Raw genomic sequence first — 16,082 nt, 5'->3', positions numbered from 1 at the left:
CCTTTTATGGAAAAACGGCCAGAATAGATAGTTAAGGAACTGTATTTCAGCTCTGTTGCAACTGGAACATATTTAACAGGGCTTGACTGGCACCAAATGGAGTTAGTTCTGTCAAGAAAAACACAGAAACTAGGGTTAGAACTCAGAGGTTCCCAGTACTCATGCAGAGCAGGAAGCGTGCCTGGTGTGCATGTGCCTGGGACAGCAAGGAGATGCTTGGTACCCAGAAAAGGACCGGACACAAGGGGATGCTTGGCACCCACAGGCATCTGGGGCAGAAGAGGTGTCTGATATACACTGGTGGCAGAAATAGGAAGGGATGCACACCACCCATGGGGGCAGGAGGAAGGGTTGCCTGGTTTCTATTGGGTATCTTTGTGGATACACATCATGTGGCACTTGAAGAGACTCAGGCTGTTAGGACCCTGCCCTTCTTGCCCCCCATACTGAAGGGCTGAGGTGGGAAGGAGAGCAGAAGGCCTCACCCAAGAGACAGACACCCCATTGCCAGACACAGACTCCTCCTTATCCTTGCCTTTAGCATGCCCCATCCATTTTTCACATGCAGGGTCTGTCTGGCAGGGAAGTGGCTGGGGCTCTGTGCCCAGAGGTTGCATTCATGGGGGAGCCCCAGCCAGCAGGTCAGTATTGTGGGTGGAACTTTGAGCCAGTTGTTCACAGAGCCCTGTGCGCTATCCCAGCAGACTGTGGCAGCAAGGGGACTATAGCAGGCAGGAATTTCCTCATTTCTCCTGCCAGCCATAGCCCCCTCTTGACCCTGACACCTCACTGCTGCCCATCAGGTCCTGTTGCTCCTCTAATAATCTTGTCACTTCCCCCAGGAGGGAAGCCTCATCGGTCTGACAGCATTAATATTTGATAGGCCTCTTAACTATAAAGACTGCACCAGGCAAACACAACATGGTCATAACAACTTGAAGAGAAATAACACCCAAGATAATTAGCAAATCACAATACTTCAAAGTAAAGTAGGCCTCCAACAGTCCCCGCTCTTTTGCAAGAAAAACTTGTATTTTTTTTTAAAATTTTATAGAAAATGTGGAATTGGTAAATGTTCTGTTGAAAGCCAGTGTGTATTTCTTAAACGTTAAAATGGCTAACCACTTGAAATGGCGTGTTTGTAAGTATTTAAACTAAATGCAAATGTATATTAAAGTCATAGTTTCCTAGTATCATTGCCAAGTAAATGGTAAAATGCTTTATGTACCAACATGGTACTTATCACAATAACCCTCTGATCCCAAACAATAATAACGTGAAAGAAAATCAGTTTTATTAAGTTTTGGGCAACCTAATGCATCTGTTACACAGAGGAAAAATCAGAATGGAAACCATCTTCAGTGTCAAAGATTCAAATAAGTTATTATAATAATTAAGGTTTTTTTTCCAGAAACTATGAAAAATACCTTGAGTGTCCTAACTGTTCTTTATTCCCCTACAGTCTCAGAGTGATACACTGTTGAGATATGCAGGCCTCAGATTCAGGTAAGAGAACAACAAACTCATGGATATACTTTGTGAATTAGGGATTCTCTTCTGAATATCGATAACTATGGATCTATACTATAAATCACACCCCACCGAGGAAAAAAGTACTAAGGAGAAAAAAAATCTCAGCTGTTAAACAATATGGAGATTAGCCTGAATGTTGGAAATGTTTCATTTGCGCTATCCTGACGGGCACAGATTCTCTTTGAACGTTGGTTGTTTATTTTAGAAATGGCCAATTGCTCTAGGGTAAATTCACAGTGCAGCAGAGCAGATATGATGGTATGTGCTTGCTCTAATACCTACCCCAGTTCCACAGCTATCTTTCCAATAAAATCTAATCAGCATTAATACTACAGTTTTTGCCTTAAAGTTAGTCCTTGTATATCTAAACAAAAGTTCTAAAAGATTTCTCAGGCCCCACTTCACCATGACGTACATGAATTCAGTCAATTAATATTAGCTCAAGGGGAAGATGTGGAGAATGTCTATGGTTTTTTTTCCAAAATGCAAATGTACATCAAATAGTATATATATTATTCTGCATTCCTCTACTCCACCTTGTCTATGTTGCTTATCTTCATAGGCTCCACTTCTGAAAAGAGCACCAGAGAGCAGCACTGGGACACCTTGTAGGCCTAGGATTCTGGCCACACAGTTCTCACTGCATGATCTAACCCTTCTATTGCAAGGTAGAGATCCTGTGTGTTTGCATAACACTTAACTCAAAAGGGTCCCGCAACAACTGGACTCTGGATGCTCTAATATAAAAAACAATTTCTTTGTCTTTATTATTTGTTTTTCTGATGTATATGATGCATCTGCTAACTATCTCTAGGTGCATTTACAAACCTTAAACAACCACAGCCATTTTTTAAGAGCTAAACTACAGAGTAGGGCAGGTTCACTCTGCAGGTGCTGATCCAACTCTTCTGTCTTCCTTCCAGTATTTGAGGATTTCTGAAGTGGATCCAGACCTGAAGTTTGCAACATGAGCCCATAATTGGATCAAGCTCAGAATATATTCAAAAATGGGAAAAGTGTGAAACCAGATTCAGATTTTCTGGCATGGACCCTTTACTATTCAAAAAGTTGACATGACCCTATAGAAGAACCCCAGATTTAAGAGAGGCTCCTGAACTTTAGGGGCTTGAAATCCCACCCTAAATCTACTTCCACATTCCCTGAGTGCAAATCTTACTACTGGGGATTCCAGCTCTCTTTGAGCTTTGCAAAGGGAAAGAAGCCTTCATGTGGCGAACTTATTTTCCCAAAACTAATACTTCATTATTGTTTTTCTGCTATATTTACAATCTGTTCTAGCAACCTTACATTCACAAGCAACCTCACAGCAGCAAACTTGGAGCTAAAACTACATTATTTAGGAAAGCTTTATCAGTTCCAAGCTTTGAAAGGACTATTTTGAACTGGGAGATAAACAACTTAAAAAATTCTGAATGCTTTGACAGTGTATTTTTTAAAGATGAGCAACGTTCATTAACAAACTACCTTGGGCAGAAATACTATACTCAAACGGCACACACAAATCCTAGAGCAATGCAAACAAGTACCAGTTTTAAATAAATTTCCCTCTCTGAGCGGTATGTGTTAAAGAAATGCACCTCAGATGATCATCTGGAGAAATGGTTGCTAGGCAGCACAAGACACCCATAAAAAAGTTTCACGGTATAACGCATGTAAATAAGGGAGAAAAGAAGTGACTGGGGAAACAGAGATGAACAGCCACAAATGGAAGTTACGTAGTGTCCAAAAGAGAAAACAATTAACTTTAAGAATCCATAACCTAAGCTAATAGCTTTCAAGAATCAAAATGCATGTAAACAAAAGGAGAAATGCTTATTACTGAACTATATTTGAAGGAGCCTTCCTGGTTGCATTTTCAAACAAAGATGCTTAAAGATAGGTGCCTTAGCAAAACACAAGTATCACTCTATGGCCGCGTCTACACGTGCATGCTACTTCGAAGTAGTGGCGCCAACTTCGAAATAGCGCCCGTCACAGCTACACGTGTTGGGCGCTATTTCGAAGTTGAAATCGATGTTAGGCGGTGAGACGTCAAAGTCGGTAACCCCATGAGGGGATGGGAATAGCGCCCTACTTTGAAGTTGAACGTTGAAGTAGGGCACGTGTCGATGATTCACGTCCCGCAACATCGAAATAGTGGGGTCCGCCATGGCGGCCATCAGCTGAGGGGTTGAGAGATGCTCTCTCTCCAGCCCCTGTGGGGCTCTATGGTCACCGTGGGCAGCAGCCCTTAGCCCAGGGCTTCTGGCTGCTGCTGCTGCTGCTGCAGCTGGGGATCCATGCTGCATGCACAGGGTCTGCAACCAGTTGTTGGCTCTGTGGATCTTGTGTTGTTTAGTGCAACTGTGTCTGGGAGGGGCCCTTTAAGGGAGTGGCTTGCTGTTGAGTCCGCCCTGTGACCCTGTCTGCAGCTGTTCCTGGCACCCTTATTTCGACGTGTGCTACTTTGGCGTGTAGATGTTCCCTCGCAGCGCCTATTTCAATGTGGTGCTGCCCAACGTCGAAGTTGAACGTCGACGTTGCCAGCCCTGGAGGATGTGTAGACGTTATTCATCGAAATAGACTATTTCGATGTCGCTACATTGAAATAAGCTATTTCGATGTAGCATGCATGTGTAGACGTAGCCTATATGGCCTGATTTTTTTAAAGAGGTTATAAAGCTCTAATTGACTTCAGTGGCTCTCTGGTACCCACATGATGAACAAGGATTTAGGTGGCTGATAAAGATCAATGTTTGAAAATTCGACCATAATAATGATAACATTTATCAGATCTGCAGCAAGGGAGATTTTTAAAAGACATAAGTGGCATTTAGATGCCTAACTCCTGTTAATATGCAATGGGACTTTGGTATCTACCTGCCATTTGTGCTATTGAAAACTTCCTCCAGCATCTTCATTGTCATTAATGTGAAATTAAATCAATATTTACTCTATCTCAGGCAGAGAGAAAACTGACAGATTAAGTGAAGAAAATGGGAGTTATGAAATCTCACTCCTGGTAAATAGAGAACACATCCCTGTTAGGTGAGAGAAATTTCAAAATATTAGACATAATGGGAAAATTCCATGCTCCCGTTAACTAGTATAACCCAATTCAGTCCAAGAAGCTGAGAGCAAACTTTGGCCCAATGTGCATTGTTTATCTACACACAGAGTACACATTCACCAGCCAAGACTTTAAAACATAGGAGCCTAAAGCCCTGAAATTCATGTTTGGGCACCAGATAAGTAACCTGATTTCAAACAAGCTGGGTGCTCTCCACCTTTGAAAATTAGGTCACTTAGGCTTTGTTTATGCTTGGTGGTGGCGGGGCGGGGTGGGGCTGACAGCTTCTGCGGGACACTGGGGAACATTTGTGTAGGGCTGGGTCCAAGCTCCAGAAAGGGCGGGGTCTCCAGCAGCAGGAGAGGGGCTGGGGCAGCCAGCCATCAGCACCACCCAGAGTGCAGCACTGGGCTCCCCACTAGCCCTGAGAGCTGTGTGGAGTGGTGCTCTGGCCACAATTTAAAGGGGCCCAGGGCTCCAGCTACCACTGCTGTCACAGTAGTAATGGTGGTGTGCCGGAAGCCCAGACCCCTTTGAATCACTGGGCCCCCAGGCTACTGCTCCTTTTGACCCCATCAGCGGTTCTGTCTACACTGGCACTTTTGTCAGGCAAGAGTATGAAAACCCACAGCCCTGACCAAGAAAAAAGAGCTGGTGTGGACAGTACTAGTTCAGGGGGAGCTGCTCACCTGACAGTTACTGCTACTCAGTAGGGGTGGTTTCAATATGCTGGCAGCAGAGCTCTCTCCTGGTGGCCTAATGCAACTAAGTTACACTGGAGGCCTCACAGCAGCACAGCTGTGCCACTGTAAGGTGTGTAGTGTAGACAAAGCCTTTTTATCTTCTGGAAGGAAAGATGTAGATTTTAGGCACTGTTTTTTGCAATTTTGGAGCACAGTGCACTCCTCTTATGTGCTTACTATAGCTGGGAGGCCACCCCCTGAATATGGGAAACCTGCAGTTAATTAAAGCTAGGCACAAATGCTGAACAGCTGTGTGCTCTTTCCAATAAATAATGGCCTCCATCTACCCTGGCCATCAAACTGAATTTGGGAATTGTTATTTAAGATGGTTCAGCTACCCCAGTTTCTAGCACCTCCTCTGATCTCTCTGATTTTTTGGGGAAGCTCAAGCTATTATCACCACAGAGCTCTTAGTTAGTTCAAAAGCAGCACTTGCTCCAAAGCACATAACACTAAGAAATAGGCAATAATCATCACACTGGCAGTTCCTCCAGTAACATAGAGAAGAGGGGATGTTAGCAGCAATACGTTTAATAGAATTATGTTAACTGTATTTTCCTCAGAGGCATAGCCACCAGTTTTGCAGTTGTTGTGCAGCAGGAGCTCACAAAACCATTAGTTATTTTTGGAATCCTGAAGCATTAAGTCCCATGTTAATCACTGTGGGATGCTCTGGTCTTATCTTATAAGAACAAACAACGCAACAAGTTTCATTTCTGGGCTGTCAGAAAAATGCACATATCCCCATCATGACATCCCAGGAGGGAACCAGTATTTGCTGTGAAGCACAAACTACCTGAAAGCTAGCTAGGGATATTATAATACTACAGGTTATGTTAGTATAAATGCATTGCTCCCAACAGAAACTAAAATGGTTGTTTGGTACTTCAAACAATGCCTGTCAGGCTCAGCTTGATTTATTACCTCACAAAACAGCCTGGATTCTAAGAAAGAAAATACTGAAGAAAAAAATCATTGTTTTAAACAATTACCCTCTGAGTATCTCCCTCTTTGCTCTACATTTTTATGCTTCCGTCAGTAGAAGAAAGTTACTCTTAACACAAGCCCCAATGTTTGTAAATTGTCCCCATAATGCCATGAAAGAAACTAAAGCTGCATCAGTCTGGCACTTACAAACTGACGGCCCGATCCTGCAAACCTTACTCATCAATATAATCTTGAGCAGTGCTGGGCCTGAGCAGTGCTGGTCCTATAAGTAAGAGCTGGAAGGATAAGGATCTGGTCCATCTGCCAAATTCAGGTTCCCAATAAGCTGGTGTAAATTTGAATATTTCCACTGAAGTCAATCAAGTTACTCTAGATTTGCACCAAACTCTTAAAAAGTAAGCAGAATTGGACTGTAAAATTCAGGGTGGGGCTGAAGAGCAATTTAAAACTGAAGGAAAGTCTAAGAATGTTAAAGAAGTTTAAGGACACCATTTGAGCCACCACATTTCCTCTTGGTATTGTAAGAAAAACAAAAACAGAAGATCATTTCATTTCAACTAACCTTGTTCATTTTTGTCCCATTAGCCTAAAGAAGAGCTCAGAGCTACAATACCACCTCTGACCTTTCCTCTTGGTTCCAGCATTCATTTTTGGAAAAAAACCACCCATTTTCTACTAATTTAATAGATACAAGCTTATTTTTTTCCTGTTTTAAAACCTCAAAGACAAAGGGTGAGTGGTGACACTATCTTTGGATTTGCCTTCCCAGAGAAGTTATTTTGAATTAAGGCACTTTTATTTCCTCCCAAGTCACTCAAAATAAAGAAACTGTCAGGAAACACATTTTGTAGATGTATCAGCTATGGCAGTTAGTCAGAATACATAAGTGCCAGAAGGTCAGCACATGGCCTTGTTTTTGCTTTGTATTTATTTATGTACAAAAATGAATAGTTTCACTGAAAATTTGATTCCAGGGTCCAATTATGGAATTTTTGTCAGTATTATCTTAAATTTTCAAAATCTCACCCGAATTCAAACTCATAGATCTGACCTGGGATCATTACAAGAGAAAAAGTCTCCCATCCCTCATCATGAACACACTTCAGTGGCCAAAACAACAAGAAGTCCTGTGGCACCTTAGAGAACTCTTGTGACTGCTCATCTGCTTGATACTGGATTTTGAAGCACTTTGAGCTATCGTGACTACTTTGGACTTTGAACTGGGCCTGGCATTCATCTATACAGAAAACTGAGACGACAGCCAGAACAAGTTATGAACAAAAAGGCTACATCTACACTACAGCCAGCATTGACACCCCTGAGATAGACCCATTGGTGGTCAATTTACTGAGTCTAGCAAAGACCCATCATATCAACTGCAAGTTGCTCTGCTGTCAACCCCTGGTACTCTGCTCTGATGAGAAGAGTATGGCAGGTTGATGTAAGAGCTTTTCCCGTTGACCCTCTGAAGCACAGATGCTGCAGTAACTCACCCTAAGATTCGTCAACTCCAGCTATGTTATTCTTAGCTGGAGTTGCATACCTTTGGTTGGCTTCCTGTGGTAGTGTAGACATAGTCTCATAACTCTTACTTTTCCCACTATATGAATTCTTTAACCCAGAAACCTCACAATTTTCCTTTGGTACTTGTTATAGAGGCACTGGATTTTGTGGTATATGTACCATCTACATCCCAGCCAAAACAACTGAAGAATGACTCAGGATCTCGGAGTGGAGGGAATGAGCTGCATGGAACGTGGACCAAGCTTGTGTGGGATGATTAACGGGTTAACTGTTTCTCTCTTTGTGAACAGTCTCCATGGTTATTGCGCAAACTTCATTTTGTTTCAGGTTACCTGTTATTTATGTTATGAAATATCTCTGGCCCCAGATAGACACGGCTGATTCATCACCAGCATGTGATATGTGGCATTCATTTGAGAGCATGTGAGGCAGGATTTTAGAGAAACTACAGAATAATTAAGGGGCATTTATTTCACTTATTCCTCCCCTCCTTTAATTTCTGCTCTGTTTCATATTTTTCTCTATTTCCTTTTCTTTTTTACAGTAGTGCATAAAGCATACTCCTATTTTGGTGAGATTTTTAAAAAACAGGATGCCAGATCCAGGCCATTTCTTCGCAGTTGCTAAGGGGCTCAGGGTGTTGTGATGGGGGCAGACCTGCCCTCGACTCCCAGCCCAACAGCCTTGTAAATAGCAGCTAAGTCTATTTTAATGCTGCTTGAATTCCCTGGGCCACTTCCCCATGGGCCTGTACAATCATTGCCCTTAGCTCAGGGCTTTGTCTCCAACTGCCACCAGAACCCACTCCAGATTCTGCAGCTTTTCCTACCAATCACACACGGACACTGATAGCAGAGCCCGGGCTTCTACCTAGTTTGCAATAAAGTCTCCACATTGAGCTCTCCATGGTGCTGTTGCTCCCTCTGCAAGCCAGTCACCCTGGTCTTCTCTCCCTGAGATTTCCAGCCACACTAAGTTGACTCTTCTCCTGTAGCTTCTTTTGTAGTCCTTCCTGGCTCCCGATGGGCTGGTTTCTCCTATCACCTTTCTAGCCTGACTGGTGAGCCTCTCTATGGCTTCTCTTCTGGGACAGGGTGTGACAAGGCCATAAGCCTCCAGTAAGGGGCTTCAAGGCCTGGTCCTCCCCACCACACATGACAAAGATATTTGACAGATCTCTCATGGAAGTCCAAGAGGTGCAGGAAAATGCTTCCACCTACAAACCCAAGTGCAAAAGAAAACTTTCTTTACTGTATACTTCATGTCAGGGGCTATATCTGGATCATTTCATACTCGATTGACTTAATTGCCTGGATCTGTGGATGCATGCCCAGTAATCCCCTTTTTACATTCCATTTGTCAATAAGAGAGAGACAGACACTTGTTTCATTTTCAAAACCCACAATTAGCTAAAGCAGAATATTTATCCCATGTAGCTGCACTCATAAAAGAACGATACATTTAAATGTCTCTATGGTTCTGCATGTTCTAAGCGAACGAAAGCCTCTGCAGGCAGCTTTTCCTAATGTTATCATAATTTCCCCAGTTTCTTCTCACCATGACAACATTTGCTCACGATGGGACTATGAGCACATCAGCACTAGGTAATGAGACAAATTCTCTAAGCAGTCCAGGAGCCATTTCTAAGCAAAGAGGTCTTTCTGTCAAAATGGAGTTTATTCTTCATTTCATTTTGTACAGTAATCATGAGGGATTCGTCACATTTCCCCTCTATTTTAAATCTCAACTTTAGATTTCGGAACACTTTGCATATCTGAGTTAATTATCACAGCTCCCCATCAAAGACTTGTTGTAGGAGAAACAACAAAGATATATTTTTCTTTCCCGCAGACAGAACCCGGAGGCCTACCTCCCAGTCTGGCTCTTTAGCAACAAGAAATACGCAATTACTGACGAGTCCTGCCCTAAAAACATTAAAATTCCCACTGCATCTTCAAGGTTACTGCACATGGTAGCCATAAATATGCACGCATGCCAAAAATTTAATAGTGATGTGATCTATCTGCTGCCATTTTCACTTGGCACATACTGACAGTGTTGTGACCATCCAAATGAGTTTGTCTGGTATTACTGACCTATATCACTATGGCAAGAATCAGCATCTTTAGAGATGGCCCACAAAATTGATACTGTTCTTTTAGCCCTGTCCACCCATCATGTCCAAGAATAGTTCATGGAATGCCTCCTACTTTCCTAACGGTGGTTGACTTAGTGGTAGGGTGACCATATCTCCCTGTCCCATATATGGAACAGGGAGATATGCAGGGGAGGGAGAGCTCCACCAATCTCCAGGGAACTGGGAAGGAGGCGGCAGCCACTGGCTGTCCCTAAGCCCTGGGAAAGCAGCAGCCATGGCCCTTCCTGGGATCCCCAGGGAAGCTGCAACTGCCAGCCCTCCCTGAGTCCCAGGAAAGCAGCAGCCCCATCGCTCCCCAGGAGCCCTGGGGAAGCTGCAGGGACATGGCAGCTACCAACACTCCCCCAGCTCACCCAGGCTTGGGAAAGTGACTCTCACCAGAACCTATGCCTAAGCAACTGCTGGCAAAAAGGTCAGTCAGGAGGAGGGCCCAAATACAGGACAATTAGTCCCTTTTAAAAAATAAGTAGGGACGCCTTTTTGGCATCCCAAATATGGGACCTTTCCACCAAATACAGGACAGATGGTCACCCTACTTAGTGGTAACACCAGTGTGAGTTTGTTCCATATACTTCACACTGTCTAGCAAGTGACTAGATTGGTTGGAAATATTCTGACAATTTTTTATTGTTGAAAAATGCTAATGCATCCAAAGAAGAACAGCCATCGATTGCATTCAAAACTCAGTTACAAAGCACAGATCCAAGCATGCTGATAAATGTAAAAAGGAACATGCTGGGTTTTCCCTTCCAAAATTATTTCTCCTTTCATTTTTTCAACCTTTTACATTTGATAACTGGAAATAAAGTCAAAATCTCAAAAAAATGATTTGATCAAGCTAAAACTTTTTAAAACTGTTTGGGTTTTTTTATGGTATTGCTTTGTCATTTTCATTCAGTGGTGAAATCAATATTTTTAAATAACAGATGTACCACAAGACAGAAAATCTGGGTCCCAAAAGGCTCTCTCAGCAACCCTCACTTGGGGTCAATCTCTTCCACATGAATGTCCAGTCTGTCCCATGAGCAGCTATAGCAGATATTTGAGTAGAGAAGCAATAGACTAATCAGTGCAACAGGCTACAGAAAGGCCAGTCATCCTGGCCTCTCTTCTGTGGTCACAAAGGGCCCTGGCTGCAGTAGCATTGTTGTAGTTCTGCTGTATGGAAAGATGTGCATACAAATGGAGGAAGGCAGGGAGGGGAATTTGTCTGAGCCTGTATCGCTCACTAGCCACACAGTTCTGCACCATGAGAGCTCACTGTGCGTAACCACAGAGAAGGTTTTGGATACTGTTAAATATAGAGGCTCCATAACTACACAGATTGGCTATGTCTACTGTGTAAAGAGGATTGCGATCTGAATACAAGCTACTGGTACTCTGAGGATGCAGTACAGGCCACAGAATAATTTTATTACCACATTGAGGCTTTGAAGATTGGTCTGAAGATTCCCTTCTGGGCACTGCCCAAGATAATAATTAGCATCTGGCACAACCTGGAGACTATATAAATAATTACATGCAAAAACCCCTACAAACAACCTCGGCTGAAAATGTTAAGACTGCAAGGTGAAGTACTCTAATTTAGGAACTCCCAGAATTAAGACTGAAATGAAGATCACACGAACAATTAGGCTTTCAGTCATATGCTCCATCGCTTTAGGAATATGGTTTGAAATTCTGCTAGAACATATGTTCATTTGTTGAGAAGGGAAAGAACTTCATGAGTGACAATCATTGTAGGAGAGGCAAATATACAGAGCTCTCTCTCACTCTCTCTCAAATTAGGTGCCTACCTTATTTTGTTATAAATCATTCATCCACACCGTACTACATTTTAACACTGTTTCTCCACCTTTGACCAACATCATAGCAGAGCTGGATTTTTAGGGAGTAATATTTTGTACTCCAAATAGGAGTAAACATACATTTTGCAACTCTAAGTAAAGGTGCAAATGCATCCAGATATTACGTATAAAAATCCAGTGCCTCACTTTTCCTATACGTAAAATGGGATTAATGATAATTCCTTTGTGAGGTCTCAGATATGGTCTTTGAAGATGACTCAGCATGATCATTTCACATGCATTTCAGGTAATATAAAAATATATTGGGTTAGATAGGGCATTGGCTGTCTTCAGCTTGTGGTTCACAGGCTAATCTGCTGGTGGGACTTGGGATGTTTTGTTTACATTCACCATCCACAGGCACCACCTGCCACTGCTCCCAGGAGCTGTGCTTCACCATTGTATGTCAATGGTAGCTATGAGAAATGGTGGCCAGCTGACTGCTGCAGCCTGCTCCACTTCCTGAAGCGCCCATTGGCTGGGAACAGTGAACCACTACTGCAAGGGGCTGTGTCTGCAGATGGCCAATGTCAGCTAAGTGTCTTGTGGACTGCCAGCAGTTTACCCTGATGGGCCATGTGCCAAAGGTTCCTGACCCCTGGGTTAGATTCTCCTCAGTAGAGGGGCCAACAGACTTCACAGGACCATAGGCAAACTGTGGGGAGGCAGTTTCACACTCCTAGAAGGGGTGGACTCTCAGGCAGGAGGACTGGGCCTTGGGACAGCCAATCCTCAGAGCCACGCAGAGCATACAACACCAGCCCCATGCAGCCCTCAAAGCATCTGAAAGCACCACAGCAGCACCTGAAAGAATCCAGGACTCTGGCTGCTGCTGGGGTAGCAGCAGCAGCCGGCGAACTGCCAGGTCCCAGGGCAACTACATTCTTTGCCCCCGTCCCCCCAGCTGGGCCTGTTCATCAGAAGTAAATAAGTACAACTTGAGTTTGAGATCTATGGGTGAAAAATGGTATAAAAGAGGTTAATGTTAGTTTTCATAATATTTATTGTTGGACAGATCCTAAGGTGCTGTTGAAGACAATGGAGCTGTACCAATTTATATCAGCTAAGGGTCACTATATTATATTATATTATATTATATTATATTATCCACTCCCACCATGAGCCATATGCAGATACTGAAACCTTGGACATTCAGCAACAAAAAGCCACATTTCTACTGCTTGACCTACTGGAGCAACTCCATTAGCCGAAAGCCATATTAGGCTCTTCTTCTGAGTGAGCCAGTCAGCAGAGAGGGGACAAATCACATTTTGTGAGTGTGTTATAACCTCCTCCTGTGAGAAGAAGCCCATCCAAACTGTGTAATGTCCACAGGAATTCATATTTGCAAGCAAGAGCCACTCTAAACACTTATAAATATATGCCCAAATTTTGCCTGTAGTCTAACTGGGCATAAATCTAATTTAAGTCAAGACAATAATATATATAATAATTTAAAGCTACTTACCAAGGCCCAGGCATGAAACTCTTAGTCCAGATTTTCCAAGATTTCTAGAACAGATGAGAAAATTATTAGAAGAGGGTAGTATCAGATCCCATCAGAACACACACAATATTCCAAGAAAGAAAATCACAGGCTGCAAAGTACTGACACCTAGTTTTGTTTAAAGAAATTGTTTTCCAACAGAAATGCTATGTTTTCATGTCTAGTATCAGCTCCTGCCTCCATATATATAACACTAAATTCTTGGCTGGGATAATATTAGAAATGAGGTCATTTTGGAATGGGGAGTCTTGTGACTATGTGGATTTAGACTTGTTTGGCACACATTAAAAACAGAGCTTGCCGGAATGATGATGAAGTGTGTGAAACTATTTTAACTTCCCACTACTGCTTTATATTTAAAGTCATTTTTTCCTCCTCTTTCCCTCTTAGTGCTGCTGAAATAGCTGAAAAGCAGTAGTTTGGCTAATGACAGCTGTACGGAGACCCCTAAAGCTTTTTCAGGGTTCTCACTCTCTCTCGATGTAAAGATGGTACAAATTATAATTTAAAACAGAAGTTCATTAACAAAGCTTAATGCAATACTGTGCCAATATTTTTAAACTTGGGTGCCCTACAGATAATGAAAATCAGAGGGAGCTTCAAAAGCAATAAGCTAGGCACTCCCCTTTTTGTTGGGTTGCAAAGAGGGCCCAGTAGGGGAATTCCCGCTGACAACACATCCACTGGATCATAATCCTCATGAAAACCCTTGTTGAGGCTGCCTTTGTGGGTGAGCTATGCTGGGTACACCACTTACAGAGCATGATCACCTTCTTCCAGCGTAGGGCAGATCTTGCTCCCTCCCCACATTTATAAAATGAATAGGGATTGTCCTGTCCAGCTTGACCACACACGAATGGACTGAATGAGAGGCTAGAACACCACGCACACCTCATCAGCTGCCCAAAACTCAAAAATGGGAGATGTCAATGCTGACACTGGCCAGCAAGACAAAGAGCAGGGAGAAGGGGCTGGACTGGTCAGGAGTCTGTTTGAGAACTCCATCAGATGCCTGAGAAGTCTACGCGCTGAAGACTGGCCAGTGTGGGGAGGAAAGGAGCAGCTTCAATGCAATGTGTGATTCCCTGAGGCAATAGGAGTAGCTTTCTGCATGGGTTGCTCACCAGGAAAATCCAAGGGGGGAGCCAGACAGGATTAGAAGCCGGGGATCTGGAGCATTCTAAATGACCCAAATGGTGGGAGAACAGTAGCTGGGAACCCCCTCGATCCCCATCAATTACATTTAAGCCAACTACTATCTATCTACTAAAACAAAGCGACCAATTACAATATGCTACAGGCAGAAGAGCTAAAGCTGCAAGGCTATCGGCACAAGAGCTCCATCCCAGACTGCAAGTGGTTGAAAAGGACAGGAAGGGCCGTGAGTCCATGTCACCCCTTCTACCCTTTCTGGAAAGCAAGGGGTGAAGGGTGTAAGCACAGAATACTGGACACTTCTGACACTGCTATTGACAGATGTCCGGTCCTGAGTGCACAGAGTGTGTATGTACCCATGATAGGACCAGCACTCAGACACACAAACCACACTTTTCACCATGCCCACTGTTTGTTCCTCATTTTCTGGGTGCCTGACTTGAGACACTGTTGTCTCATTTGCACATGCCCTGACTGAAGTCAGCGGGAGTGGTGCTTTGAATGTATAAAGTGCTACATAATGCCAAATACCCTCCAAAAATAAGGTTGTACGTGTCCAAAATTGGCCGCCTAAAATTAGTGAACACTCCACCTTGCTCTTCATGACTCAGGTCCCCATCTGTAAAACAGGGATAATACCACTGTGATGGGGTGGACTAGGCCATAAGGCCCCCTGCTGGAGTTCTTATTGTCCTGCCACACCCCACCCCAGATAAAAGGCAGTAGAGAGGTCCTCCAGAGGGGCTGAAATGGCTGCAGGGAAGCACTCAATCAGGAAGTCCATTTCAAGGGGAGCTGCAGAACAGAGCAGGAATTAGTTGCTAAGTAGCACTCAAAGGCTATGTCTACACAGCAGCTTTAGAGTGAAATAAGCTATTTCGGAAGTGATTGTCTGGAGTAGCTTATTCTGAAATAGCACAGTTACACACAAAATGCATTTCAAAATGACACCAGCTATTTCGAAATCCAGCTTCTGCACACAATAGAGCCTATTCTGAAACAGAGCCATTGAATGCACTATGGCTTATTTCAAAATAGGCTCTATTCCCTGTCTACACAGCCCCTATTTTGAAATGGACGCTAGTCCTCATACAAAGAAGTTGACCTATTGCAAAAGAAACCATCTGCTATTTTGAAATTATTCTGAAATAGCCACTGCATTGTGTAGATGCTAGCTAAGTTATTTTGAAATAGTGGCCATTTGTAATTAATTCATTAATGATTGTGAAGCAAAGAGCTGACAAAATTTTCTGAACTTTTTTTGTGGGGAAAATGCTGATTCAACAGCATTGACACCTTCCTGCTTTGTCATCCGTCCCCCCCCCAAACCCCAATAAGAAATATTTTACTTGGAAGGAATTTCTGTCTTCCAGCCAGCTCTAGTGAGGCACTTCAGTATCGTAATGGTGAATAGCACTGGAAAGTCCATGAAGAAATTAATAATTTTGTGTTCAGAAGAAGGTTTGAATAGTGTGCAGCACATAAAGTATTGGTCACACATTGAACAAGGAGGGGTAAACTAAATAATGAATAGCTGCTCATTAAGGCTACATTGATGCTGACGATGGCAAATGGGTAACATATGCTACATGCCCCC

The 16,082-nt window shown here is 43.2% G+C and overlaps 1 protein-coding gene across 3 annotated transcripts in view; it reads right to left on the bottom strand.

Moving 5' to 3' along the window:
• Window positions 1-16,082, bottom strand: part of KCNAB1 (potassium voltage-gated channel subfamily A regulatory beta subunit 1) — a 209,720-nt gene that overhangs the window by 54,468 nt on the left and 139,170 nt on the right. For all 3 annotated transcript variants that reach the window (XM_075004295.1, XM_075004297.1, XM_075004296.1), the window contains exon 2: window positions 13,292-13,335. In XM_075004295.1, the coding sequence (XP_074860396.1) occupies window positions 13,292-13,335 (44 nt within the window). The remainder of the gene's footprint in view (window positions 1-13,291; window positions 13,336-16,082) is intronic.

This window comes from Carettochelys insculpta, chromosome 10 (assembly GCF_033958435.1).
Source record: "Carettochelys insculpta isolate YL-2023 chromosome 10, ASM3395843v1, whole genome shotgun sequence".
In the NCBI taxonomy this organism is placed as follows: Eukaryota; Metazoa; Chordata; order Testudines; family Carettochelyidae; genus Carettochelys; species Carettochelys insculpta.
Note: the sequence above shows the minus strand (reverse complement) of the source record. Positions and strands in the feature narration are given on the sequence as shown.